Source organism: Rhinatrema bivittatum, chromosome 1 (genome assembly GCF_901001135.1).
Source record: "Rhinatrema bivittatum chromosome 1, aRhiBiv1.1, whole genome shotgun sequence".
NCBI classification, from domain to species: domain Eukaryota; kingdom Metazoa; phylum Chordata; class Amphibia; order Gymnophiona; family Rhinatrematidae; genus Rhinatrema; species Rhinatrema bivittatum.
The window spans coordinates 171,228-196,940 of record NC_042615.1 but is presented as its reverse complement, the minus strand read 5'-3'; the positions used below and the strand labels follow the sequence as shown (position 1 = coordinate 196,940).

The window sequence follows — 25,713 nt, the reverse complement described above, 5'->3', positions numbered from 1 at the left end:
TTTTATTATCCTGTGTACAGACTGCAGGCCGTGCTGACCTCTCCTGAGGGGTGCGAGGGCCTTGTGGAGAGTTGCACAGGAAGGCTGAGGCTCTTTATCCCTTGTGGAGGCTGGGGGGAGGTAGTTCTGCCCCTGTCACAGGGCAGGAAGTTTTATTATCCTCTGTACAGACTGGAGGCCGTGCTGCTGATCTCTCCTGAGGGGTGCGAGGGCCTTGTGTACCCGATGCTGGTGGAGCGTTGCCATTAACTCCTGCATGGGGCCAGGGTTACTGAGATTAGCCTGTGGCACAGGGAGGCTGGGGCCCTTACCCTTTGTGCAGGTTGCGGAGCAGAGTTGTTGAGATTATCCTTTGTGTGCTCTTTGGTGGGAAGCAATAGGGGTTGCTGTTATGCCTGTCACAGGTTGGGGGTGAAAGCTGGTGTCTTCTGTGGGCCGTGAGGGCCCTGTCTCTCTGGTTTGGGATCGGGGATCCTGACGACGGCCTCACTGGGGCCGCTCGTGCAGTGGGGCTGGGGCTGAGTTGTAGCCAGTGACTCCCTTCTTCTCTCTGCAGGTTTCTCAGCAGGTGGACCTGGTGATGGGATTTCCTCTGGGCCTGTGAATCGCTCGGTGCATCACTGAGTCGGGCAGACCGTAGACGGCGCTGCATCGCCATCTGAATCTCAACTCCAGGCTGATTCTCCCTGCTCTCTTCCTGCCTCCCACCCGCCCGCAGCTATGGAAGTGAACTTGAACCGTGTGGATTATGTACAGGTGAGTTACACAGTCCAGGAGCCTTTGTTTCCGTGGGTCTGGGAGTACTAAGGAGAGGCGTGCTGCTGAGCGAATGTTGTAAGAGGGATCTGGCAGAACTTAGTTTGTACCTTGATCAAAAAACGTGCAAAGCGCTCTTCATTTCTCTCTGTTGTAGAAGCTATTCAGATCGTGCTGCTTGAACCCCAGTAATGCCGTTTATGTAACCCTTAAAATGTATTGGGCATTCTTGCTTTTTATTATGATTTTGGTATAATTTGGTTTTTTATTATGATTTTGGTATAATAGTGTCACGCTTGCACATTTACTGAAGGAAAGGCAAGATAGCAAAAAGCAGAGAGAAAAGCAGGCAAAAACTGCCCCTTCCTGTTCATCCCACAGACCAGTGGGTTTATGCATCCCCACCAGCAGATGGAGGCAGAGAACAAAAACTTTGAGGCACTGCTACATATCGGAGAGCGTCACCTGCAGTCCCTCAGTATTTCTCTGTCTCCAGCAGATGGTAGAGGTGCAAACCTGCAGGCTGACAAAAAAAAAACAAACGTTTAAAGGAGATTTAGAGAAGTTGAGATTGGGCTCCCCGAGATGCTGGGTAACCTTTGTGGAGCATCCCTCGGGTTGGGCCGGGCGTCCGGGGGTTGGAAACCTCTGACTGTGATTACCCACTGCTTCCGGAGGCTCTGATAGCCAGGGGACTGGCTCCCTCGCTGCCTTCAGCGGCTGCTGATCAAGGAAGTAATCCTTTTTTTTTTTTTTTTTTTTTTAAAAACAAGTTAGAAGTAGACTGTGAGATTCGGTTTCTTCGGCAGCTCAGCGACCGGGGTGTTTTGGCAGCAGGAGGTAGAAGGGGAGGAGCTCGCTGATTTTTTTTTTTTTTTTTTTTTTCCCTGTCGGGGAAACTTCCTTTGTGTGGCAGACCCTACAGTGCGCTGCTCGGGTGACGCGACCGCGCAGCTTAGGGTCTCTGCCATGTGTGCAGCCTGTTGCTGTTTTGGGCACGCTCGGCCTGCGTTTTTTGCTGCTGCGTCAGGGTTGGAGCCTAAAAATGCGCAGGGCGGCGTGCAGGGCCTGCGGGCTGAATTCTCGTTCCCTCTGTGCCGGCTGCGCATCAGGGGATGAGGGGACCTCCGCGGGAGCAGCGTTGGGTAAGAGGGTCTCCGTGTCTTTGGAGGCTGCAGCTGCGGGGCAGGGTGCTGAGGAGGACCAGGATGGGAGAGGGGACTCTGATGAAGAATTTCTCCCTCAGGGGGCTGAGGATCCAGAGGGGTTTCCCCTGGAATTTGTTCTCCTTTTGCACAGAGCCTTCCTGGCAAGGAAGGGAGGAGGGGGGGGGGGGGGAAAGACCCAGAGTGAGAGAGTCCAGTGTCCCCCCTCAAGAGACCTAGAAAGGTTTTGTCGGGAGGTTCTGGGGATCTTCTGAGACACGTGGGGTTGTCTCGCGTGAGAGCTGAGGGCGACCCCAGGGATTTGGAGGTTTTGGATGATGTGCAGGAGGATCCTGCGTCTCCCATCCTGATCCAAGGCAGAATGACCCTGGTTTGGATGAGGTTCCAGGGGCAGAGGGGGATGATCCTCAGGTTGTACGCCTGTTTAAAAAGGAGTTGGCTTCATATTCCTCAGGTGTTAGAGGAGCTAGGAGTAAAGATGACTCAGGAGGACTCGGATAATGAAGGGGTGAATCCAGTCCTGGATGGGCTGCGAGGTCCTCCTAGTGCCTTCCCGTTGCCTAAGAAGATTCAGAAGCTCGTTAGCTGGGAGTGGGACTTTCCAGGTGCGGGTTTGAAAGTCAGGAGGGCAATGGCAAAGCTTTATCCTTTGATGGAGGAGACCCTGAAGTGTTTGGGAGAGCCTAAGGTGGATGCAGCTGTGTCCACAGTGACCAAGAAAACCACAATTCCAGTTGCGGGTTCAGCTGCTCTTTTGGATGTGCAGGGCTGAAAGTTGCAGATTCATTTAAAGCGCATGTTTGAGGTGTCAGCCCTGAGCCTTTGGGCCGCGGCGTGCGGCAGAATGATGCAGTGTGCCTGCTTGTGCTGGGTTCGGAAGGCATAAAAGTAGGCTGCCACTGGAGTGCTCAGTCGCAGTTGGCGCAGTTGGAGGCCGGTGTGGCTTATGTAGCAGATGTGCTGTATGATTTGGTGTGTACGTCCACTAGAAGCATGGTCTTGACGATGGTAATGCACAGACTTTTGTGGTTGAGCAATTTGGTTGGTGGACACGTGGTCCAAGTTTCAGCTATGTAATTTTCCCTTTAAAGGGAAGCTTCTGTTTGGGGATAATTTGGATCAGTTCATGAAGTCTTTGGCCGACTCCAAAGGAAATAGGTTGCCTAGGATAAGAAGAGCAATAAGAAGATTTTTCCTCTCCGGTCTCATTTTCGGAACTCGCAGAGGTTTTGTTCAGGCAAGGTTTCCTCTGTGCTGGGGACAAAGCAGTCTTTGGGCAGACAGCAGTCCTTTTGTGGTTCCCTGGTCAGGGAGCCGGCGGTAGAAAGTCAGTGCAATGAAGCCAGTGTCACCCGTTCCTCCATAGAAGCGGTAGGGGGCAGATTGTCCAGCTTTTACGAGGATTGGTCAGGATTACCTCGTTCCATTGGGTCTTAAAAGTCGTGAGAGTCGGCTACGCTTTAGAATTTTTGCGTCCTGTAAGAGAGGCCTTTTTAGAGTCCCGCATTATGTCCCCAACCAAGTGAGGGGAACTCTTCAGAGGTTGCTAGATCTAAACGCGATAATTCCAGTCCCACTGGAAGAGCAGGGGCAAGGAAGGTACTCCATTTACTTTGTGGTTCCCAAAAAGGAGAGTACGTTTTGGCCATTCTAGACTTGCAAATGATGAACAGGGCCTTATGGGTGCTGCACTTTCAGAAGGAAACGTTGCGCAGTGTGATAGTGGCAGTAAGCACCTTCACGAAGGTGATGCTAATGGTGGCGGCAGCTTTACAGCGAGAAGGAATTTTGGTTTATCCGATCTGGATGATTGGCTTATTCGGGCGAAGACAAAGGCGGAGTGCGTTCTGTCCCTTCCGCAAAGTGATAGACACTTTGAGGTTGCTGGGTTGGGTCATCAGTGTGGCGAAGTCACCTGGTTTTGACTCAGTCCTTGGAGTTTCTGGCCTCAGACAGGTTGTCAAAGTTGTAGGCGTAGTCGCGCCTGATACGTCTGGCAGTGCCAACATCTGGGATTATTTGCAGGTCCTAGGATCTGTGCCTCCACTTTGGATTTAGTTCTGTGGGCCTTTGCTCACATGTGACCGTTACAGAGGGCATTTTTGTCCAGGTAGAATCCGGTGTTGGAGGAGTATCATCTGCCTTTGCCTCTTCCAGAAGAATCCAGATCCAGTCTTTCGTGGTGGCTGTCACGTCACAACCTGGAAAAGGGAATGGATCTGGAGGCCCCAGACTGGGTGGTGGTGACCATGGATGCCAGTCTCAAGGGTTGGAGGGGCGGTGTGCTAAGGATGATCAGCCCAAGGTCTTTGGTCAGCAGTAGAGAAGTCTTGGTCTATCAATCGGCTGGAGACAAGAGTGGTTTGTCGAGCTCTGGAAGCCTTCTTGCCCTGGTCAAAGGCTGGATGGTTCATGAGTTCTCAGACAATGTGATGACTGTGACATACATCAATCGTCAAGGAGGGACGAAGAGTCACGCAATGGCTCTGGAAGCTCATCAATTGTTTGCTTGGGCGGAACTCCACATTAAGGGAATAGCGACTTCTCACGTCGCCAGAGTAGACAACGTGCAAGAAGATTTCCTCAGCATGCTGAATCCGGGGGAATGAGAGTTGTCCCTGGAGGCCTGGGATCGCATCTGTGCCAGATGGGGAGTTCCCTAATTGGATCTCATGGCAACGTGGGTCAACTCAAACGACAAGGTTTTTCAGTCGCAGGAGAGAAGTCTGCGCAGTGGGGCTGGATGCTCTGGTGTGTCCTTGGCCGATGGAGATCCTGTTTTATGCGTTCCCTCCTTGGCCACTCATAGGTCGAGTTCTGCGATGCATAGAGGCGTATCCTGGGTCGGTGGTGCTTATTGCGCTGGAGTGGCCTTGGTGTCCGTGGTTCGTGGATCTAGTTCATCTTACGGTAAAAGGACCCCTCAGGTTAGCCCACCTTCCAGAGTTGCTTCGACAGGGTCCCATAGTTTTTATTTTTTTTTTAATTTTCTCTTCATTTCATTTTAACATTTACAACAAAATCTTTCCACTTTGTTATAGGAAATATGTGTTTTCCTGGCGTGTAGCCAGATGGACTCAGTACAAATGGGATAGTATCCGCGTGCTAGCAGTTGGAGACGGATCTGACGTCAGCACGGGGGCGTATATATCCCCACAGGAAGCGTAGCTATTCAGTAATTTCCGTCTCCAAAGCAGTTTGGAGTGCCTGCACGCTAGTTGAGCGTGCTTTCCAAGACTACTTTAATTTTTCTCTTTTTTTCTCATTCTAGATTCGTTTTTCCTGTCTCTTCGACTTAGAGCCCCGCGCTCCTGCGGTAGATACCCACGGGTTCCTCCCCCAGCGAGCTCCCGGGGTGATTAACGTGCTCCCCCGGTGGGAAAGTCCTCGGTCCTGCCGAAGCAGTCCAACCACATGAGCAGGGGATCGAAGATGTCCTCACCCACGTGGATTGTGCTCACCACGGATGCCAGCCTAAGCGGCTGGGGCGCACACTGCAAAGAACTCACCGCACAAGGGTGGTGGAACAGGGAAGAGGCGGCATGGAACATCCACCGTCTAGAGGCCCGGGCTGTCCGATTGGCCTGCCTTCAATTTGCCCACAGACTGCGGAACAGGGCGGTCAGAGTGATGTCCGACAACGCCACCACGGTGGCATACCTCAATCGTCAGGGCGGAACCAGAAGCCGACAGGTGTCTCTGGAGATCGCCCCTCTGATGACTTGGGCGGAGGTGAATCTTCAGGACATCTCCGCCGTCCACATCGCCGGGAAGGACAATACCACAGCAGACTTCCTCAGCAGGGAACGCCTACACCCGGGAGAGTGGCAGCTCTCACCCACGGCCTTCCAGATGATTGTGGATCATTGGGGGTTTCCGGCCATGGATCTCCTGGCAGACGGGTCCAATGCTCAAGTACCCAGATTCTTCAGCCGCAAGCGCGACCCGTGCTCAAACGGAATCGATGCCCTGGTTCAGCCGTGGCCTCCAGGGACTCTACTGTACGCCTTTCCTCCGTGGCCTCTGATAGGCGCTGTCATCCGCAAGATTCGGAGGCACCAGGGCCTAGTCCTTCTAGTGGCGCCAGACTGGCCAAGACGACCCTGGTATGCAGACATGAGAAGACTACTGGCAGGGGAGCCTCTTCCCCTGCCTCCTCTTCGGGACCTTCTACATCAAGGTCCCATTCTTCACGAGGATCCGGCTCAATTCTCTCTTACGGTATGGCCCTTGAGAGGGCTAGATTGAAGAAGAGGGGTTACTCGGAGCCCGTGATTGATACCCTCCTCCGTGCTCGCAAGTTTTCCACATCCCTCACATACATCAGGATCTGGAGAGTATTTGAAGCCTGGTGCGACTCGCATGGCACCAATCCACATGCAACCACGATCTCTATTGTGTTGGATTTCCTGCAGGATGGCCTTCAGAAGGGTCTCTCCCTCAGCTCCATCAAAGGTCAGGTGGCTGCGCTGTCTTGTTATGGTCCCAGGAGGGCTGGCAAGACCATCGCTAAGCACCAGGATGTTTCTCGCTTCCTGCAGGGGGTCAAGCATATTCGTCCGCCACTGAAGTGGCCTGTGCCTTTGTGGAACCTCAACCTTGTTTTGGATTTCCTTGCGGGATCCACCTTTCGACCCCTTCGGGGCCTGTCTCTTCGTTCCCTCACTTTGAAGATGGTATTCTTGCTGGCTGTATGTTCAGCCCGCCGCATCTCAGAGCTACAAGCATTGTCCTGCCGGGATCCATTTCTCAGGATCACTCCAGAGGCTATCCATCTTCGTACGGTTCCCTCCTTTCTACCTAAGGTGGTTTCACGGTTTCCTCTTAATCAGACCATAACCTTGCCTACCACGGCGGGGCTGAGGAAATCTGAAGAAGGGCGTTTATTGCGCCATCTCGACATTGGCAGACTGCTGCCCAGATATTTGGAACTTACACAAGACCTACGAAAGACGGACCATCTGTTCGTCCTGCACAGCGGGAAGAAACATGGTGAAGCGGCCTCTCGGCCCACCATCGCCCGCTGGATCAAGGAAGTTATCCGGGCAGCTTACGTAGAGGCTGGAAAAACCCCGCCTCTACATGTCAAGGCTCATTCTACCCGAGCTCAAGCGGCATCCTGGGCGGAATCCAGGATGCTATCGCCTGAGGAAATCTGTAAAGCGGCGACATGGTCCTCCCTCCATACCTTCTCCAGATTCTACCGCCTGGATGTCCAGGCCAGGGAGGACTCAGCATTTGCCAGGGCGGTGTTACATGGGCCTCAGGCAGCCTCCCACCCAGGTGGGGAGTAAAGCTTTGGTACATCCCATTTGTACTGAGTCCATCTGGCTACACGCCAGGAAATGTTGGGATTACTACCTGATAATCCCCTTTTCCTTAGTGTAGACAGATGGACTCAGCATCCCACCCAGCTGCCTGCGTACATGGGTATCACCGATTCCAGGTAAGCCATGTCATCTGTTTCCATGAGAGCGTACACTCTACCAGGTGTCCACGCCTTTCGGTTGGGAATGCTGGCGGTCTCCAGCTACTATCAATCGGTCAGGGGAATCCTGTTTCACTTTTTAACTGTGCGTCAGTACACTATAACAGCTTTTGCAAGGAAGATTACTGAATAGCTACGCTTCCTGTGGGGATATATATGCCCCCGTGCTGACGTCAGATCCGTCTCCAACTGCTAGCACGCGGATACTATCCCATTTGTACTGAGTCCATCTGTCTACACTAAGGAAAAGGGGATTATCAGGTAGTAATCCCAACATTATATAAAGAATTTAATCAACATTAATCATATTGAATATGCTTCATCAGGAAATGAAATAAAACTAAATTATTTAGCACTTCTCAGCATCATAGAGGAAAATTGCTGGGGGGGCAAACAGAAATATTGAGGAGCAAATCTATATAGTAATTACATAACAGAATAAATGACTAACCGAAGGTTACTACATTCATATTTTAACTTAACCCACTACCGCTTAAATTAATGACCGGAGTTGGCCGTATAGCATTCGGGAAATCCCTCAATTGCGGTATATCGAAGAAAATATAAGTATTCCCATGTAATCCCACCATTCATTTACAGGGGTATTTAACAAGGAAACTTGCTCCCAAAGAGATTACATTGGGCTTCCGTCGACGTTGGGTGGACTTGGCAAGGTCAGGATATATTCTTACCAGTTCACCAATAAACGGTGGTGTTAAATTCTTATAGTAGGAATGCATAATTATATTCACATCTTCCTCTGAATAGAGAGTCACGAGTAGTGCCTCTCTGCTTCTGACCTCCATTCCAGATTCCTCCAGGTATCGAGTCAAATTTGCAACATTCTCCATTAAATTGAATCAAGATGGGTTTTGCCTTTGAGAGAGATATATTATCTTCTTTATCACAGGAATCTTTTCATGGGAGATTTTCAAAGTTTTTTAAGAGTTACCAGGCTCGGCTCATCTTTTATTTTGGGGAAATTTAAAATTCGGAGATTTAAATGTCTGATCGAGTTTTCCAGAAGCTCCATCTTCCTCACTGTTGCCAGCCTTTCTCAAGAGAATACTGCAGAAATAAATTTTAAACTCTTAACCTCCTCTTCTAATCTTTGGAGAACCGTCCCTTGATCTTGTAATATTTGTTGGTGGTCATGGGCTTAGAGGAAACCCCATGCAATTTTTGTGATTGCTCCTGAAGATTGATAGCCAGTCCTGCCATAAGAACCCATAGGGAATCTAGCGTAACAACTGGAGGTTTTTTAATCCCAAAGGTGGCTTGACTGACCCCGCTAGCTCCAGCTGTGGAATCGGTCCCCTCTGCCGCCTCCAGCAGAGCGTCTCCGCCTTCCTCCACACTCCCTCCAGAGACTTCACGCAGCCGATTCAGGGTCGATGTCCTCACAAGCTCAGGAATGGCTCCTCCAGCTCCATCCGACTGGAGTACACTGGTAGGATTACCTCCGGATCTTCCAGTAGCCTCTGTGTCTCCTGAGGGGGAAGTTGGTAACAGTTGCCGCGGGTTTGGAAGGCTTAAAGATATTTCTCCCGGCGAAAGTAGAACTCCTGTATCTGCTCCGCCAACGGGAGGTAACGCCCTCAGTTCAACTATAGAAATTGCATATTCCCAAATCAATCTTTGGTCCGTAGGCAGGGTGGGTTCAGATGGGAACACCCTTACCCTTCCTTTTCTTTTGTGAAGCATTTCCACAGAAATTAGAAAGAAAATGGTGGATCTCCTGGCCTTCCCAGAGTGGTGGAGGGATTCCCCTCAGGATAGGGAGCTGCACCTTTTAGATGTGCAACAGACTTTGTTATGGTATCTGGAAGTCACCAATAGTTTTCGGCGCTCAGATCATCTTTTGTGCTGTTTAGTTGCGCGAAGATAAGGCCTCGATTTCTCCTTGGCTGAAGGAAGCCATCTCCTCGGCTTATATCTGTAAAGGTCGCAAGGTTGCAGTGGGGCTGAAAGTGCATCCTACAGGAGTGCAGAGGGTCAGTTGCTATCTCCCCAGGAGATTTGCAGGGCTGTGGTGTGCTCCTCTCTTCATACTTTCACCAGGCACTAACGTTTGGACATGAGCGTGCAGGAGGATTCGTCCTTTGGTGAGAGCGTTCTTCGTGCGGGTCTTTCGAGTTCCTGTCCAGTTTAGGGGAGCTTGGGTACATCCCACTTGTCTGGACTGATCTGGGTATGAACAGGAAAGGAAAGGAAAATTGGTTCTTTCCTGCTAATTTTTGTTCCTGTAATAGCACAGATCAGTCCAGAAGTCCACCCTTTTGCTCCCGAAAGACTAAATTTCCTATTATTTGAGGGACCCGTTTTTCAAAGAGACCTTTATAGATTGTACATAGGTTCAGTTCAGCGGTTATCAGACTGTTTTGAATTTCTGGAAGTATAGGGGGCTCCAGTTCAGGTTGCCTGTTCGCCCCTGGAAAAGGTTTTGAGGGAATAATATCTGGCTTGGTTACAGGCCAGTACTGAAGGACTGCAGGTGGCGCTCTCGGTTATGTAGCAGTGCCTCAAAGTTTTGTTCTCTGTCTCCATCTGCTGGCAGGGAGGCAAAACCCACTGATCTGGACTGATCCGTGGTACGTCAGGAATGAAAATTAACAAGTAAGAACCAGTTTTCCTTTGCATGCCATATTATATACATTTTATCTTATTATTCTAATTTTTCATGCATGATAACAAGCTAGCAGATTAGCTCCGCCCATTTCCTGTAGCTTCGCTGCATTGGTCTAATACTGACTAGCAATTAGATGATCATTGGTATCATCTGACGCATGCACGTTCACTTAGCAGATCCATCTAAATAAACTCGTGGGACTTTTCCAAACCTTCCCTCCTCCTATCCAGAAGGTAGCAAGAAGATATTTGGGAAAGAGCGCCATATAGGGAGGAGAGGGGGCAGTGATTGTGCAGTACTCTCAGAAGACAAGGATGGTGAGGCACTGCAAATAACTGGAAGGGAGCGTGTGAATGGAGAAGGCGGTGAGGTCAGGAAGCTCCGCTGACACCCTGTGAAGTCACTAGTGCTTCCAGATGTTAGGCAGAAAAGTGCAGTCGTGTATTTGAGCCACAGAATCTCTATGGGTAAAAGAGCCGAGTTACAAGGGGGATCTATGGGTGATCCTGTCTGCTGAAGGGTGAGCCAGTGAAATGCCAGAGATCAGCCTTTCTACATACTATTGGCAAGATCTGAAGTATCGGGTCCAGTTCTGGGCGACAGCAGAGAAGAGCCGGAGGAGATCTGCTGACTGTGCACCCTAAGCCTTGTGACTGGCGACTGAAGGGCCTAAGTATGCATGAAAGAAACTTCCAGAGGGGTAGTGAAATAAGAGGAAGATCATAATACGAGACTCGTAAAGTAGATTCAGCATAACGTGGGTAGATGTGTGAAAGTCTCCCAGTGTGGTGCAGACAAAACGCCTGGGACAAGCACAGAGGGGGCTTAGTGGTGGGGAGTGAGGGTGAAGCAGGAGATGAAAGCAGGTCTGATGTCCTTTATTTTCTGTTTCACACGGGTCGAGTTCCAGCTCAGACCAGGTGAGTGGATGCTGGAACGGGGCTTGCACTAGGGTCTGGTCTGTGAGCTCAGATGCCCGCCTGCCGTTTGGGCACCGTCTCATGCGAGTACTGTGAAAATTACCGAAAAGCAGGCAAGACAATGCAGGGGAGAAACTTTCCATCTCGGGAGCGCCAGAAATTTCAGATTGGAAAAAGTGAATTAATTATGTAAGAAGAGTTTGCAAGTGATGCTGCTGTGGCGCATAGTGGGGTCTGGATGACGGCCTTCTTTCCTTTTTCAGGTGGGCGTGACCTCTCAGAAGACCATGAGACTGCTCCCCACGTCGGGGCGGAGAGCCACACAGAAGGTACAGCTTCCCGTAGCCCGTCACCAGAGAGAACGTGAGGAAAAGTCTCTCCCATGCAGAGAGTGTAGAAATCAAGGTTTGAGTTCTGCAAAGAATCAGAAGACCAGTTACACACCTTCTTTGTGGTTTTTATATGTTTGAACCAGCTCAGTAACCTTTAGGAAATGTGAAATGCTACACAGAGTGAGCCAGACCCTAAGATTGCTCTAAATGCTGACGCAGGATTGCTATAGATGAAATTCGAGAAAATGTTAGGGCACGTTGGACCCGTATTGCCCAGTGTTTGCTATGTGAGCAGTTTAACTTGGGTAACTGCTTCTCTCATTGCCCGCAGAGCTTCTGGGACCCACTTGTAGGCTGCTGTGGATTTAAGCTCAGGCCAACTAGGCCTGCCACTAGGGTGACAAGGTTCCTGGCTGCCCCCACCCCCGGATCTCAGCAGAAGGCAGTGAATGTAACCCCACCCCATGCAGGTCTGCCTGTCCTGCACGGGCAGGGCCATGAACGTATTTGTAGTCTTTGGGGCAGGGACCCCCAAGCCTTGGGAAAAGTTACTTTTCCAGGCTCCACGTGCTAAGGGTGTCGCTTGTAAGTCTGGATGCCCCTGGGAGGGGGGAGTATCCCATATGAAAGTGGGGCCACGCTACAGGACACTTCCAGTTCCCCTCCCACTTCATGATCCTAAGTTCAGGAAAAAGACATGTTCTCCTCAGAAATAGACTTTTTTATTTATCAGATATGGCAGGATTTAGCATTTGGAAGATAACACTTCCTGTCTCTAACATCCTGGCCAATAAGCACCAGTTTTCTCAAAAGAAAGTTCTATACCATGGATGGTAATAAACATGCCATAAACCTTAGCCTGCTTAATATATTAATACCTATGGCTAACGTACTTACCCCCTGGTCCCAACTTCAGGTGATCTCCCTCTGTTCACCTCTGAAGCAGCCGCTGGCTGGGGGTCTGGAGAATGTGGGCAGGGGAGAAGGCTGGCTTCCAGGTCCAGTACTGGCAGAGTTACCGGGCTGCTCTCCGCTCCTCACCCCCTTAGACTGTGCGTCCGCCTGACTCCAGGGCATCTCCTGGCCATACTTAGTTTTCCTCTTCAATAGCAGGGGCTGCTGGGCTGCTTCGGGTCCGCTTTTTCGGTTCACCCCTTTCTCTTTATTTATCCCCCATCTTATACATGCCAGCTGATAAATTTGCATAAGCTCATGCATAATCACGTGGTGGGTGGAGGGTCTTTGCCACATTGCAGGTCTTTCCCCCTCACCTTTTCTTCAGGGGGGGTCCTGCCATGTATGCCAGAGTGTGTGTTTTCTCCATCTCAGACTGCCCCCCCCCTTTCTTCCAAGGGTGGGGGTCCTTCGGACCTCTGGACTTCCTTGGCTGCTCCATGACTTCTAGGTTATGAGCTTAAGTTGCTGCATTGTCCCTCTGCCTTGGTTTTATTTACACAGGAGCTTACAGGCAGGCAGATCTTGATAAGTATCCTTCAGTGCTGGTTTACAGTTCTCATACTTCTTAGCTATTATGAATCATATCTGGTGCTTTCAGTGGTAAAACATGGGATATCTCCCTACAGTGCTAAGGGAGAATTGTGCGTCTGTAGCGCTCAAAAGTAGTTTATTGCATTGGGTGCCCACCCAGACTTGCATCGGACGCTCAGTACGAGCATACGTTTTGATCCAGCTTCTTTTTTATTTATTTTGCTGAGGTTGCTGGTGTATTATATGAGCATCTGAATGTGGATCAAGTCAATATACATTTATTTTTCTCCACCGCAAGCAGTAAATTCAAGAGCCAGAACAATAGTAAGGAGGACACTTATTGCAACACAGAGGACCATGTTTGTAAATGTTTCTCGTGAGCCCTTAACTGCGAGTTAACTTTACTCCGCCTCCAGGGCTGGAGTTAATTCCCAGTGTAAAAAGTGTGCATTGGCGTGCTTCCCTGCATTGGGCGGTAATAGCTAATAGCCTCAACTACGTGGAGTTTAAATGCGGTAGGCGCTATTTGGTACTCGTGTTATGGATGCACTAATCCCCTTATTGCATTGGAGCTAGTCTAACACTTCCAAAACGTGCATCCAACTGCGAGTAAACCTTCACCTTGAGCTGGGTGCATTTTATTGCATCGGCCTGTAATTGGGTACCCGAGGCAATAAAGTGACTTGCCCAAAGTCACAAGGATTGTCACTGGGGGAGGCGAGATTTGTACCTGGTTCTCTGGGCCACTCCTCCTTCAGAGATCGGAACTGGGGTGATTGGACTGGCAATACATTGAGGGACGGGAGAGGAAAGGGATTGGAGGTCTGGGGGTGGCAGGTCACCAACAGGAGGAAAAAACTGAAATCTAGCACTGACTGCAAGGCCCTGATCCACAACATTTAGAGCACTTGCTGGTAAAAAAAAGTATTTGGAAGCAGTTTCATTTCATGCATTAACTTTTGAAAATAATAAATCTGTTTAAGGTGGTTATCGGAGATCATGATGGTGTTGTTACCTGCTTTGGCATCAAGAAAGGAGAAGCTGTGGTAAGTTTACTGTTTTCATGTCTGTTTTACTCTGTGTGGAATAAAATGGAGGCACAGGTGACTGGAGATGCTGGCAGGGCAGGTGCAAGCATATTTGGTGCCCTAGCAAACCTTCAGGCATTTACCCTGCTTCCCCTTAACTACTGGCGGCAGTGGCTCCAGCACAGAGCGTCCTTCTTTGCTGGTATTGTGTCTGGGACTCGCCCCTCTGTACCTCACGCTGGCAGGATTCTGCCAGCCCCCCAAATCTTGGCACTCATTTGTATAATGGAAGCAGCAGCCCTGGACAGTGGCTTTCTCATCTTTCCCTCAGAATCAGATTCTGCAGGGCACAGAGGGAACCTCAGCTGGGAACTCTGAGCTTTCTCGCTTGCAGAGCGGACACCGGAGCGTTTCTTCTTGCATTGTCGGCTCCGGCTGTTTGAGTGAAAAGTGGACGGCTGGCTGTCGTCATGCAGAAGGATCGGATCTAATCCTGAGGCCCCCCCACCGGCGGATCGTGTAGCCTGGTTGTAGTCCCGGTCATTGTATCTCTCGTGTAGACCATGGGGGAGCAGCACTGGAGGAAGGTCTCTGGGCTGCCGATGTACGGATGAAGATGTGAGCACATTACCAGCGTGCAGATCCCTGTAAGTCAGGTGGCAATACCATGCTGGAGACTTCCTGTAAAGGCAGGAAGTGTAAAGCCTGGGTTGCCGGCTTTACTCTCTTCTGCAACAAGAAGATGAGTATATTTTATTTTTTTTTATTTCACTCGCGCCTTTTCATTGGTAGCTCAAGATGAGTTACATTTAAGGTATGGTGGGTATTTCCTTGTCCCCAGAGGGCTTTCAATCTAAGGCCCTGATTTCCTAAACATTTTTCCCATAGACTCAGAAAGGGAGAAAAGCCTTAGTAAATGAGACCCTAAGTTTGTAGCGTAGGCAGTGGAGAGGGAAATGACATGGCTGAGGTTGCAAATAGCTGCGGTGGGATTTGAACCCTGGCTTCCCTGATTCTCACTAGGCTGCTGCTTCACTCCTGCGTTGCCGGCCTTGACAATGTACAGAAGTACGTTCCTCTTTACTGGAGCGAGGCCCTCAACGTTTAGCTGTAAATTTCCAGGGACAGTCGGTTGTCTGTGCTCCATACTGAGGCTGTAAATCCAGAGCCTGGGCCTGTTGTCCACAAAGTCCTTCACAAAGCCACAGTTCCCTGTACGTACCAGGATCAGTCCAGGACACCTGGGTTGTGACTCCGCACCAGTAGATGGAGACAGACTAAAACTTGTGGGCGGAGCATATATGACCCTGTGCCAGTCACAGCCCCTCAGTCTTACTCTGTCTCCAGTAGGTGGTGCAGGTCTGGTCACAGCCCTGTCGGGCCTGATTCTGTGTGGTTAGTCAGGTTCGCTTTTGTGGTTGATTTTATTAGGCCTAACTTGGTTTTTTTCTTCAAATTGGGTTTTATTTAATCTTGTTTAATTCTAGTCCCAGTTGCCCTGCCTCCCTGGGGAGTTGAGAGGTCCTGAGGGGATTACCCTCCCCAGGTTGAGGCCGCTGCTAGGGTTGAGGACCCGGCTGGACTAGTAGCAGCGTCAGGGGTGACACCGGGGAGCCCGGTTCACTCACCCCTGCAGGACATAGGGCTTTTCAGCACCTGGGACAGCGTTTTTTTTTTCTTATTTAAAAAAAAAAAAAAAAAAAGTGTTTTACTTTTGTTTTCAGTCGGCTCTCCGTTCCCTGGCGTTGCGCTCCGTTCCGCTCGAGGGGGGGCGTCTTCGGCAGGGGGGAGGTCGCCGATTTTCGCCTCGTTGAATTTTTGTGTTTATTCGGCGTCCCTCAGTGCTTTTCGGCGCGTCTTTGGTTTCCCGCGGTTTTTTGCAGGGCCGCGCGGCTCGCAGTGCAGGGCCTGCGACTCGGCGCGCGCGCGTCTCTCCCGGGACGGGCTTTGCTCGGCCTGCGTCCCGGGAGACGAGGGATCGTCGGCGGCTCCTCGGGGGGCCCGTTCCCGGGTCGCGCGATCGCCGTCGCAAGGGGGGGGTTCCCCTGATAGGCCTCCTGACCCGTTCCTGGTCAGCGCGGGAATGGCGGCCATTTTGTCTACCGGCCGGGTAGCTTCGCGGGAAACGGTGGGGGCCTCGGTTTTACCTCCTACGCTTTCCCCGCAGCGGGGTGCAGCGGTGGAGGTCCCTTCAGAGGGGCCCCAGTCCCGGGGGCATTCGGAAAGCGACGCAACGGATTCGGGCAAGTTTTCTGAAGATTTGGCGCCTTTGCTGCGCCGTTATAAGCGCAGCAAGCGCAGACGGGGGGACGCCTCGCGTTCAAGGGTCCACCGGTCCCCGCCGCAGAAGAAGATGGCAAGGAGGGTGGCGAAGACCACCCAGAGAGCGGCCTGGGGCAAACGGCTTCCCCGAGGGGTGCCGCAGAACTCTGATTCCGAAGATACCTCCGGGGCGGACACAGAGGCCTCCGAGGAGCCCCTGCCTGGGGCCGGGACGGCAGCAGCAGATGGCTCGGCGCAGCCCAGTACAGGTAAAGGAGCGCAGGCCGTCGACGGGGATGACCCCAAGGTGGTGCGTCTGTTCCGCAGAGAGGAACTGTCGCCACTCATTCCGGCCATCCTCCAGGAGCTGGGGATTGAGGCTCCTCCGGTGGTGGTCCGCCAGGAGGCAAATATGGATCCTGTTCTGATTGGGTTCACAGGGCCGGCGGTCGTTTTTCATTTTTTCGTCCACGGATATCCTCTTCCAGGAATGGGATACTCCGGAGTTAGGTCTGAAGGTCAGCAAGGCCATGGACAAACTTTACCCTTTGCCGGAGGACGCGCTAGAGCTCCTCCGACTCCCAAAGGTGGATTCGGCAGTGTCAGCTGTCACGAAGAGGTCTACCATCCCGGTCACGGGAGCGACAGCCCTCCGGGATATTCAAGACCGTACGTTGGAGGTTCAACTCAAAATATTTTTGAGGTTTCTGCCCTAGGGGTGCGTGCCGCCAGTTGCACAAATTTTGCTATGCGTGCTAGTCTGCGCTGGACTCAAGTCCTGCAGGCGAATGCGGGTCTCTCTTCAGAGGAGGCTTCCCAAGCTGACAGATTGGAGGCGGCCATTGCCTATGGCGCGGATGCATTCCATGATCTTTTGCGCACCTCAGCTAGGTCCATGGTGGCAGCGGTGTCGGCACGTCGTCTCCTTTGGCTGCGCAATTGGGCAGCGGATGGCTCTTCCAAGGCTCACCTCGGGGCTTTGCCTTTTAAGGGGACATTGCTGTTCGGCAAGGAGTTGGACGATTTGATGGTTTACCTGGGGGAGAACCGAGCGTTTAAGCTGCTGGAGGATAGGACCCGGTCGAGATTTTCCTTTTCAGGCAGAGCCCGGTTCAGGGGGCCCAGGAAGTCTAGGCCACAAAGATCCTCTGGACCCTAGGCCGTCTTCCTCTCGGTACACCCAGTGGCAGCAGTCCTTTCGGGGCAAACGTTTTGGCCGGCAAGGAGGGGCCCCGTCGGGTGCGGGGTCCAAGCCTTCGCAATGAAGTTCGGCCGGCCCATCCCTCGTCGCGTCCTCGGCACGCTGTTCCAAACGTGGGGACGCGTCTATCCTTATTCCTCGAGGAATGGGCCAGCGTGACATCGGATCAATGGGTCCTCGACGTGATAAAACATGGCTACGAGTTAGATTTGGCTCGCATCCCAACGGACAAATTCCTGGTCTCACCCTGCAAGGATCCCAAGAAGAAGGCGGCGGTGCTAGATACCATCCAAAGACTAGAAAGACTGGGAGCCATCTCGCCGGTTCCAGCCGCTCAGTACGGCAAGGGCCGGTACTCCATTTACTTCTTAGTCCCCAAGAGAGACGGCACTTTCCGCCCAATTCTGGATCTGAAAGGAGTCAACAGATGCCTTCGAGTCCCTCACTTCAAAATGGAGACCATTCGGTCAGTGATCGCGTCAGTGCGTCCCGGCGAATTCCTGGCGTCCCTAGATCTCACAGAAGCATACCTTCATGTGGAAATTCAACCAGCGTTTCAGCGGTTTCTGAAGTTTGGCATTCTGGGCAGGCACTTCCAGTTCCGGGCGCTTCCGTTCGGCCTGGCGACAGCGCCTCGGACATTCACGAAAGTGATGGTGGTCGTGGCGGCGCAGTTGCGGCGGGAAGGCCTGCTGGTTCACCCTTACCTCGACGATTGGCTGAGCCGGGCGAAGTCTCAGAGTCTGTGTCGGCAGGCGGTGGCCAGGGTGTTACAGCTCTTGCAGTCCCTGGGCTGGGTGGTCAACTTCAACAAGAGTTATCTCGAACCCTCTCAGTCCTTGGAATATCTTGGAGCCCTGTTCGACACGTAGCGAGGCAGTGTGATTCTCTCGCAGGACCGGATATGCAAACTGCAGTCTCAGGTGCTACGTTTTTTGTCGCTACACCGGCCACGAGTCTGCGATTACCTGACGGTTCTGGGGTCTATGGCATCCAAGCTGGCGTTGGTCCCTTGGGCATTCGCTCATCTATGGCCGCTGCAGTCCTCATTGCTTTCCCGCTGGAAACCGGTTTCCGAGGATTTCTATCTACCTCTACCTCTCGAGGGGCAGGCGTGATCCAGCCTGAGCTGGAAGTCGGTTCAGGGTCTGTGGTCAGAGTCGCAGACCCGGTGGTCTATCAACCGGCTGGAGACCAGAGCGGTCCGTCTGGCGCTGCAAGCTTTTCTACCCCTCGTGCGCGGACAGGCGGTCCGGGTATGGTCGGACAACGCTACCACCGTGGCTTACATCAATCGCCAGGGAGGGACAAGAAGTCCTCTAGTGGCGGAGGAGGCGCGGCTCTTGATGCTCTGGGCAGAACGGCATCTCAGCCATCTCGTGGCTTCTCACATAGTGGGAATCGACAACGTCCAGGCGGATTTTCTCAGTCGTCACCGCTTGGATCCCGGAGAGTGGGAGTTGGCGGACGAGGCGTTTCTCTTCATTCGCCGGACTTGGGGAATGCCCCACATGGATCTGATGGCCACCTGGCACGACGCGAAGGCTCCGCGATTTTACAGTCGACGTCGCGAAAGGGGAGCAGAAGGAGTCGACGCGTTGGTGCTTCCCTGGCCGGTGGATGTGCTTCTCTATGTGTTCCCACCGTGGCCCATGATCGGAAAGATCCTACGGCGCATAGAATTGCATCCATCCAATGTGATCATGGTGGCGCCGGAGTGGCCACGCCGTCCGTGGTTTGCGGACCTGGTCCAGCTGTCAGTGGCCGCACCCCTTCGTCTACAGGGATTCCCGGGGTTCCTTCGTCAGGGCCCCGTCTGTTTGGAGGATGTGGCTCACTTTTGTCTCGCAGCATGGTTTTTGAGAGGTATCGGTTGAAGAGAAAAGGCTATTCGGATGCGGTCGTTGCTACGTTGCTGAGATCCAGAAAACAGTCTACGTCCCTAGCTTATGTTCGGGTCTGGGTAGTTTTTGAGGAATGGTGCATGGAGTGGGGCCTAGACCCCACTTCCGCTTCTATTCCCGATATTCTGGCTTTTTTTCCAGGCGGGGCTCGCCGAAGGTTTAGCGTGTAATTCCCTTCGGGTTCAAGTGGCGGCGCTTGGCTGTTTGCGTGGTAAGGGCCGGGGGATCTCTCTGGCTCTCCACCCGGATATCTCCCGTTTTCTTAGGGGGGCTAAGCACCTCCGTCCTCCGTTGCGGCCCCCTTGCCCGTCTTGGAACCTCAACTGGGTACTCTCAGCCTTATGCTCAGTGCCGTTTTGAGCCCCTGAAACGTTCTACGCTCAAGGATTTCACCTTGAAGACCGTATTCCTAGTGGCGATTGCATCGGCCCATCGTGTTTTCAGAATTACAGGCGTTGTCCTGTAGGGAGACCTTCTTGCGCATCTCCGATTCGGTGGTCTCCTTGCGGACGGTTACCTCCTTCCTTCCTAAGGTCGTGTCGTCGTTCGATTTGAATCAGTCAATTGAACTTCCCGCTTTCTCGGTTGCGGAGTCTTCGGACCCGAAAACAAAAGACTTGAGAAAACTAGAGGTGCGGAGGTCCCGGCTTCGCTATCTGGAGGTTACTAATCCGTTTCGGGTGACGGATCATCTGTTTGTGTTAACTTCGGGTCCAAAGAAAGGTGCTGCGGCGTCCCGCACGACAATTGCCCATTGGCTCAAGGAAGCCATTGGTTCTGCGTACATTCTGCGCGGAAAATCGCCGCCGGTGGGTCTTCGGGCTCATTCGACACGCTTTGCAGGGCGGATACCTGGAAGTCGTTGCATACCTTCATTAAACATTGCCGGTTGGATGTTCAGGCTACTGAAGCTGGGGGTTTTGGAGAGAGGGTACTCCGAGCGGGACTCTCTGCTTCCCACCCTCGGTAAGTTAGCTCTGGTACATCCCAGGTGTCCTGGACTGATCCTGGTACGTACAGGGAAAGGAAAATTAGTTTCTTACCTGATAATTTTCGTTCCTGTAGTACCAAGGATCAGTCCAGGATCCCGCCCGCAGTGTTGCGTTATAGTAACGGAGAGTCCGCTCATTATTGTGTTTTTCAGTACGCTGATCCATTCGCTCTCCCGGTTGGGGAGTCTGGTTCCTGTAGGGGTGTTGGTTTTCTTTTCCCTACCAAGTTGTATGGTTAGCGATGGTTGCTTTTTGGCTTTTGTCTACTTTGACATTACGTATGACTGAGGGGCTGTGACTGGCACAGGGGCATATATGCTCCGCCCACAAGTTTTAGTCTGTCTCCATCTACTGGTGCGGAGTCACAACCCAGGTGTCCTGGACTGATCCTTGGTACTACAGGAACGAAAATTATCAGGTAAGAAACTAATTTTCCTTTACAAGCAATTAGCCGTCAGACATTACCAGGAAAATCACGCGGAGCTCAGTTGTGTTTCCACCCCCAGTGGAAGTGTTAAGTGTTAGATATTGCCCACTCATGTCCTTTGCTGTGGTAATCCCAGATGTCCTGGCATCTGTTCTGCCTGCGCGCTGATTTCAAACAGCCCATGCTAATAATTGACAATGGAATTAGTGCATGTACGGCGTGGACACGGGGGTTCAAGGGAGCTGCAGTTTTTATCATTTTTGATGGGCTTTTCTACCAGTCCGTAGATAATCAGCACTTGGAGTGTGACTCCTAATTCTCTTTCTTGGCCGTATGAGGAAAGAGAGCTGCCTCTGTCATAGAGATTAGGTGGTGCAGAAATGTGAATGTGTCCGTGTCTGCCTCCACTTCCTTCTCCTTGATATATTGCACATTATGAGAGCAGGGAACCGACTTATTCACACTCCTCCTTGTGAACATGTGCCGTTTGTCTCTCAGAACCTAATAATTTGCAGCACACGACATTAGTTTATGGCCGTATGAGGACTGAGAAAGGAATATATATTTAGGGAAGCATGGCATCATAATTGGGCTTATTTTCCACTCATATTTTAAAATTTACGATTTTTCACAAGGAAAGGATGACATTCCCTTGGAAAACCTAGGCTGGAAAATGATTTTGTGTTACTTGTTAATTTCCTGTTCATACCCCGGATCAGTCCGGACAAGTGCATCCCTACCAGCAGATGGAGGCGGAGAACAAAGCCTTGAAGCACTGCTACATAACCGAGAGCGCCACCTTCTGGTAGAGGAGTTAAGACAAAAACAAGAAGAGTAAGGAGATTCAGCTCCCCGAGGTGTTAGCTTCCTTGGGCCATCCCTCGGGTGGAGCAGGGCGAGCGGGGGGTTGATGACCCCTGTCCTGACTCAGCCTTTCTCATCAAGGGGATTTGATAGCCAGGGGTCCTGGTTCCCTCACTCCCTCTGGGTCCCTGGCACCCTCGGTGCTCGGCCTGCAGAAGCAGGGAAGTATTTCTATTCCTTTCTGGCTGGGTAAAAAAAAAAAGAAGCACAGCAGTAGCGGCTGAGGCAGCGGGTGAGTCTCTGTTTTCCTGTCGGACGGCAGGCAGGGAGCTGCTGTTGGTTGGGGCCGGGAGTTTGATAGTTCAGCACCGGACAGCGTCAGGGAGAGCTTGTGTCGGCAGGGCTGTGGTTTAAAGCAGGCTCGACGCAATTTGGCCTTGTTTTGCCGAGAATACGCCTGGGAGGGGCCCCAAAAGCACGATGGCAACTGGGCTGACTCTGGAAATCCCAGGGGGGTCAGAGGCAGGCCTGAAGGTAGCAAGGACTATGGTGAAGTTATATCCCTTGTCGGAGCAGACCTTGGAGTCGTGGAGAATTCCCAAGGTGGATGCAGCCGGGTCAGCTGTTACTAAAAAGATGACCATCCCGGTAACGGGGATTCTGGCTCTAAACAATATCCAGGATTGGAAGCTGGAGATTCTGCTGAAGGAGGCTGTTTGAGGTTTCAGCTTTGAGTCTTCATGCGGCAGTGTGCGGAAGTTTGATGCAGAGAGCCTCTTTGTGCTGGGTGCAGCAGGCACATGACAAGCGGTCAGGGATGGCGGCTGAGTCAGCACACGCGGCCCACTTGGAAGTGGGCGTGGCCTATGTGGCCGATGCTCTGTATGACTTGGTCCGGATTTCTGCCAAGAGTGTGCTGTCTGCAGTGGTGGTGTGGAGGCTCCTTCGGCTGCAAAATTGGTCAATGGACATGTGGTCTAAAGCCCAGCTGTCGAATCTCCCCTGCAAGGGGAAGCTGCTCTTTGTGGAGGACCTGGAGCAGCTCATGCAGCAGTTGGAAGAGTCAAAGGGTAATAAGTTACTTGCGGATAGAAAGGCCCCTAAGAAGCCCTTTCTTCCACAAGCTCGTTTTTGGAGGTTTCGTGCGGGCAGGAGCCCTGGTCTGGCATCGCAGAAGCAGAGTTCTGGCAGACAGCAGCCCTTTCGGAGTCGCCGCAGATCCCCGAGGGACCTTGGATCTCAAGGGGGCGGTGAAAACAAGACTGAGCAATGAAGGCGTGTTGTCCACTCCTTTCTGGAGGCTATCGGAGGGAGGCTGTCCCTTTTTTTTCGAGGAGTGGACCCAGAATCATGTCAGACTGGTGGGTCCTGGAGGTGATCAGAAATGGCTACACCTTAGAATTTTCTCTCTTGCTCAAGGATGCCTTTAGTTTAGTTAGTTTAATTTATTAAAATTTCTTAATCGCTTTTGTGCAAAAGCTAGCTTAACCAGAAAAGTTTTTGGTGCAGCTTTAAAAGTTGTTTTCCCTGTACGTACCGGATCAGTCCAGACTCCTGGGTTATGCCCCCACACCAGCAGGTGGAAACAGAGCAAAACTTGTCAGGCTCCACTATATATACCAGGGCATAACCCAGGAGTCTGGACTGATCCTTGGTACTACAGGAACGAAAATTAAGAGGTAAGACCTAATTTTCTTTTGCACCCCATAAGTCTCAAAGGTGCAGGAACAGAATTCCACATTACAGGTGCTGCTACAGAAAAGGCACATTCTCTTGTAGTTGACAATCTCGCTGTCCTCACAGTTGGCATCTCAAGGAGTCCCCTCTCCTCTGATCTGAGATTCCTAGTTGGTTGGTAAATACGAAGAAGAAAATTAATCCACGTAAAGGAAGAAGTGCTAAGATGTTTGTGCGTCAAGAACAGAATCTTAAGCTTGAATCCTAGATCGAATAGGCAACCATTGAAGATGATGTAGCATAGGAGAAATATGGTCTGAGTGTCTCACTACATCTGGAAGCCTAAGGTATATAGCGTTGCAATAATTCATAGTAGGCAGCACAGAGACTTGAACAACCAATTTAAAGTTGTACGGTTCAAGCAGAGTCTCGAGGCCATGTAGGACTCTAAGTCTGAAAAAGCCATTTCAAATTACACCCTTAATATGGTGATGAAAAGATAGTTTAGAGTCAATCAATACACCCAGACTTCTTACATAAGTTGAAATCAGTGTTGTTCAAGGCTCTATTGATAGGGACATCAAGGCAACCAGAGCGCTGAACAACCAAAAATTCTGTTTTTACAACATTTAGAGACAGTTTGCTATGTTGGAGCCACTGTTTTATGGTTATCAGACAAATTCCTATACTACTCACGGTTTCAGCCCATGTAGAGCAAGTTTTGATGGAAAACCGGATATCATCAGCATGTATTCAATAGCCATCACAAAAAGTCATTAGAATCTTACAGATTGGAGCTAAGTAAATGTTGAAAAGTGGAGTATTTATAAACCAAGGAGAACCTGGACCCCTCCATTATGACCTGAGATCGCCGATCAGAAAGGTATGATGTAAACCAGAGCAAAATCTGTCCAGAAATCCCACATTCTTTCAAATGATATAACAAAATATCATGGTCAAGAGTGTCAGAAGCAGATGAAATATCCAGCATAACCAAAACATAATTATGACCGCTGTTGAGACCCCATCTGATGCTATCAAGCAAAGAAACAAGAAATATCTCTGTATTAAGTGACTTTCTAAAGCCAAACTGAAAGGGAGCGAGAATCTGATGTTCTTCAACAAATTTAGATAGTTGCCTGAATACTAGAACTACTAACAATTTAGACATGAAAGACAAAATCAAAAGAGTCCAATCACTCCTGATTTCTATAACAATGGCCTAATAACCTATTGCTTTAGCCTAGCTGGAATAATGCCTCTGATAAGGAAAGATTAGTAAGTGTACAGAGTGCAGGGGCAATAAGATCTCTAGCGATCTTCAAGGTAGGCACGCTGCACGTATTTAAAGGACAGAAGGAAGGGTTTAACTTAGAGATCATCTGAGCAACCTCAAAAGCTGTAGTGGGATCGAATTCAGACCATAATTCTGTAGCAAGATCAGAAGAATTAGAGTACCAGGAAGGAACAAATTGGAAACTTAATAGCAAATCCTGGACTTTAGATATCAGTTGATCGCAGAAGCAGAGTTCTGGCAGACAGCAGCCCTTTGTGGTCTCCTGCTGCATCTCCCAGGGCAAGCGAAAGGTGGTGCGGGATACACTACATCGTTATATCTCTTGTATGACATTGTACTGGTGCCCTCTCAAGAGGGTTCTGCATACTTCGTGGTGCCCAAAAAGGATGGGACCTTTTCGACCATTCTCAATCTGCAGAAGATCAATGCAGGTGCCATGGTTTTGGATGGAGACGTTGCACATGGTGATAGCGATGGTGTGCAAACCCCCTTCTAGCATCGTTGGACTTGATGGAAGCCTATCTTCATTGCCCATTCTGGCCGAACACTGAAGGTTCATGGTTCTGGGAGAACATTTCCAATTTTGAGCTATACCCTTTGGGTTGGCGATAGGCCACGCACATTCACAAAGGTGATTATGGTAGTGGCGGCAGCACTTAGGAAGGAAGGTATCCTGGTGCACTCATACCTGGACGATTGGTTGATTACAGGCTAAGTCGGAGGTGGAGTGTCATCACTCAGTCCAGTGGGTTCTGGAGTTGCTGGGCTGGGTGATGAACCGAGCAGAGAGTGATTTGAAGCCGGCCCAGTCATTGGAGTATCTGGGGCCTCGCTTCGATACCCGGTTAGGGAAGGTGTTGCTGACTTTGGAGAGAGTCAGGGTCAGAGTCGTTGCCCAGAGTCTGGGATTAGTTGCAGATTCTGGGTTCCATGGCGTCTATGCTGGATTTAGTTCCATGAACTTTGCTCACATGCGTCCTCTGCAGGGGGCTCTGTTATTCCATTAGAATCCACTGTTGGAAGAATTTCAGCTTCCTTTACGTTGCCAGAGGATGCAGGTTCCAGTCTCTTGTGCTGGCTGTCTTGGCAAAATCTGGAGAAAGAGCTGGATCTGGAAGTGCTCGACTGGGTGCTGGTGACCTCAGATGCCAGCCTCTCTGGCTGGGGGGCGATTTGGCAAGGGAAATCAGCCCAGGATCCATGGTCGATGTAGGAGGCGACCTGGTCTATCAATCGGCTGGAAACCAGGGCAGTGCGCAAAGCCTTACTGGCATTTCTTCTGCTCCTCGGGACAAGTCGGTGCGAGTGTTCTTGGACAATGGGACCGATGCAATACAGGGTG

At 51.1% G+C, this 25,713-nt stretch overlaps 1 protein-coding gene across 5 annotated transcripts in view; it reads left to right on the top strand.

Moving 5' to 3' along the window:
* BBS7 (Bardet-Biedl syndrome 7) overlaps positions 1–25,713 on the top strand; it is a 154,244-nt gene that overhangs the window by 18,663 nt on the left and 109,868 nt on the right. For all 5 annotated transcript variants that reach the window (XM_029587908.1, XM_029588771.1, XM_029587190.1 and 2 more), the window contains exons 2-4: positions 557–756; positions 11,223–11,288; positions 13,763–13,825. In XM_029587908.1, coding sequence (XP_029443768.1) covers positions 721–756; positions 11,223–11,288; positions 13,763–13,825 — 165 coding nt within the window. In that variant the 5' untranslated portion in view covers positions 557–720. The remainder of the gene's footprint in view (positions 1–556; positions 757–11,222; positions 11,289–13,762; positions 13,826–25,713) is intronic.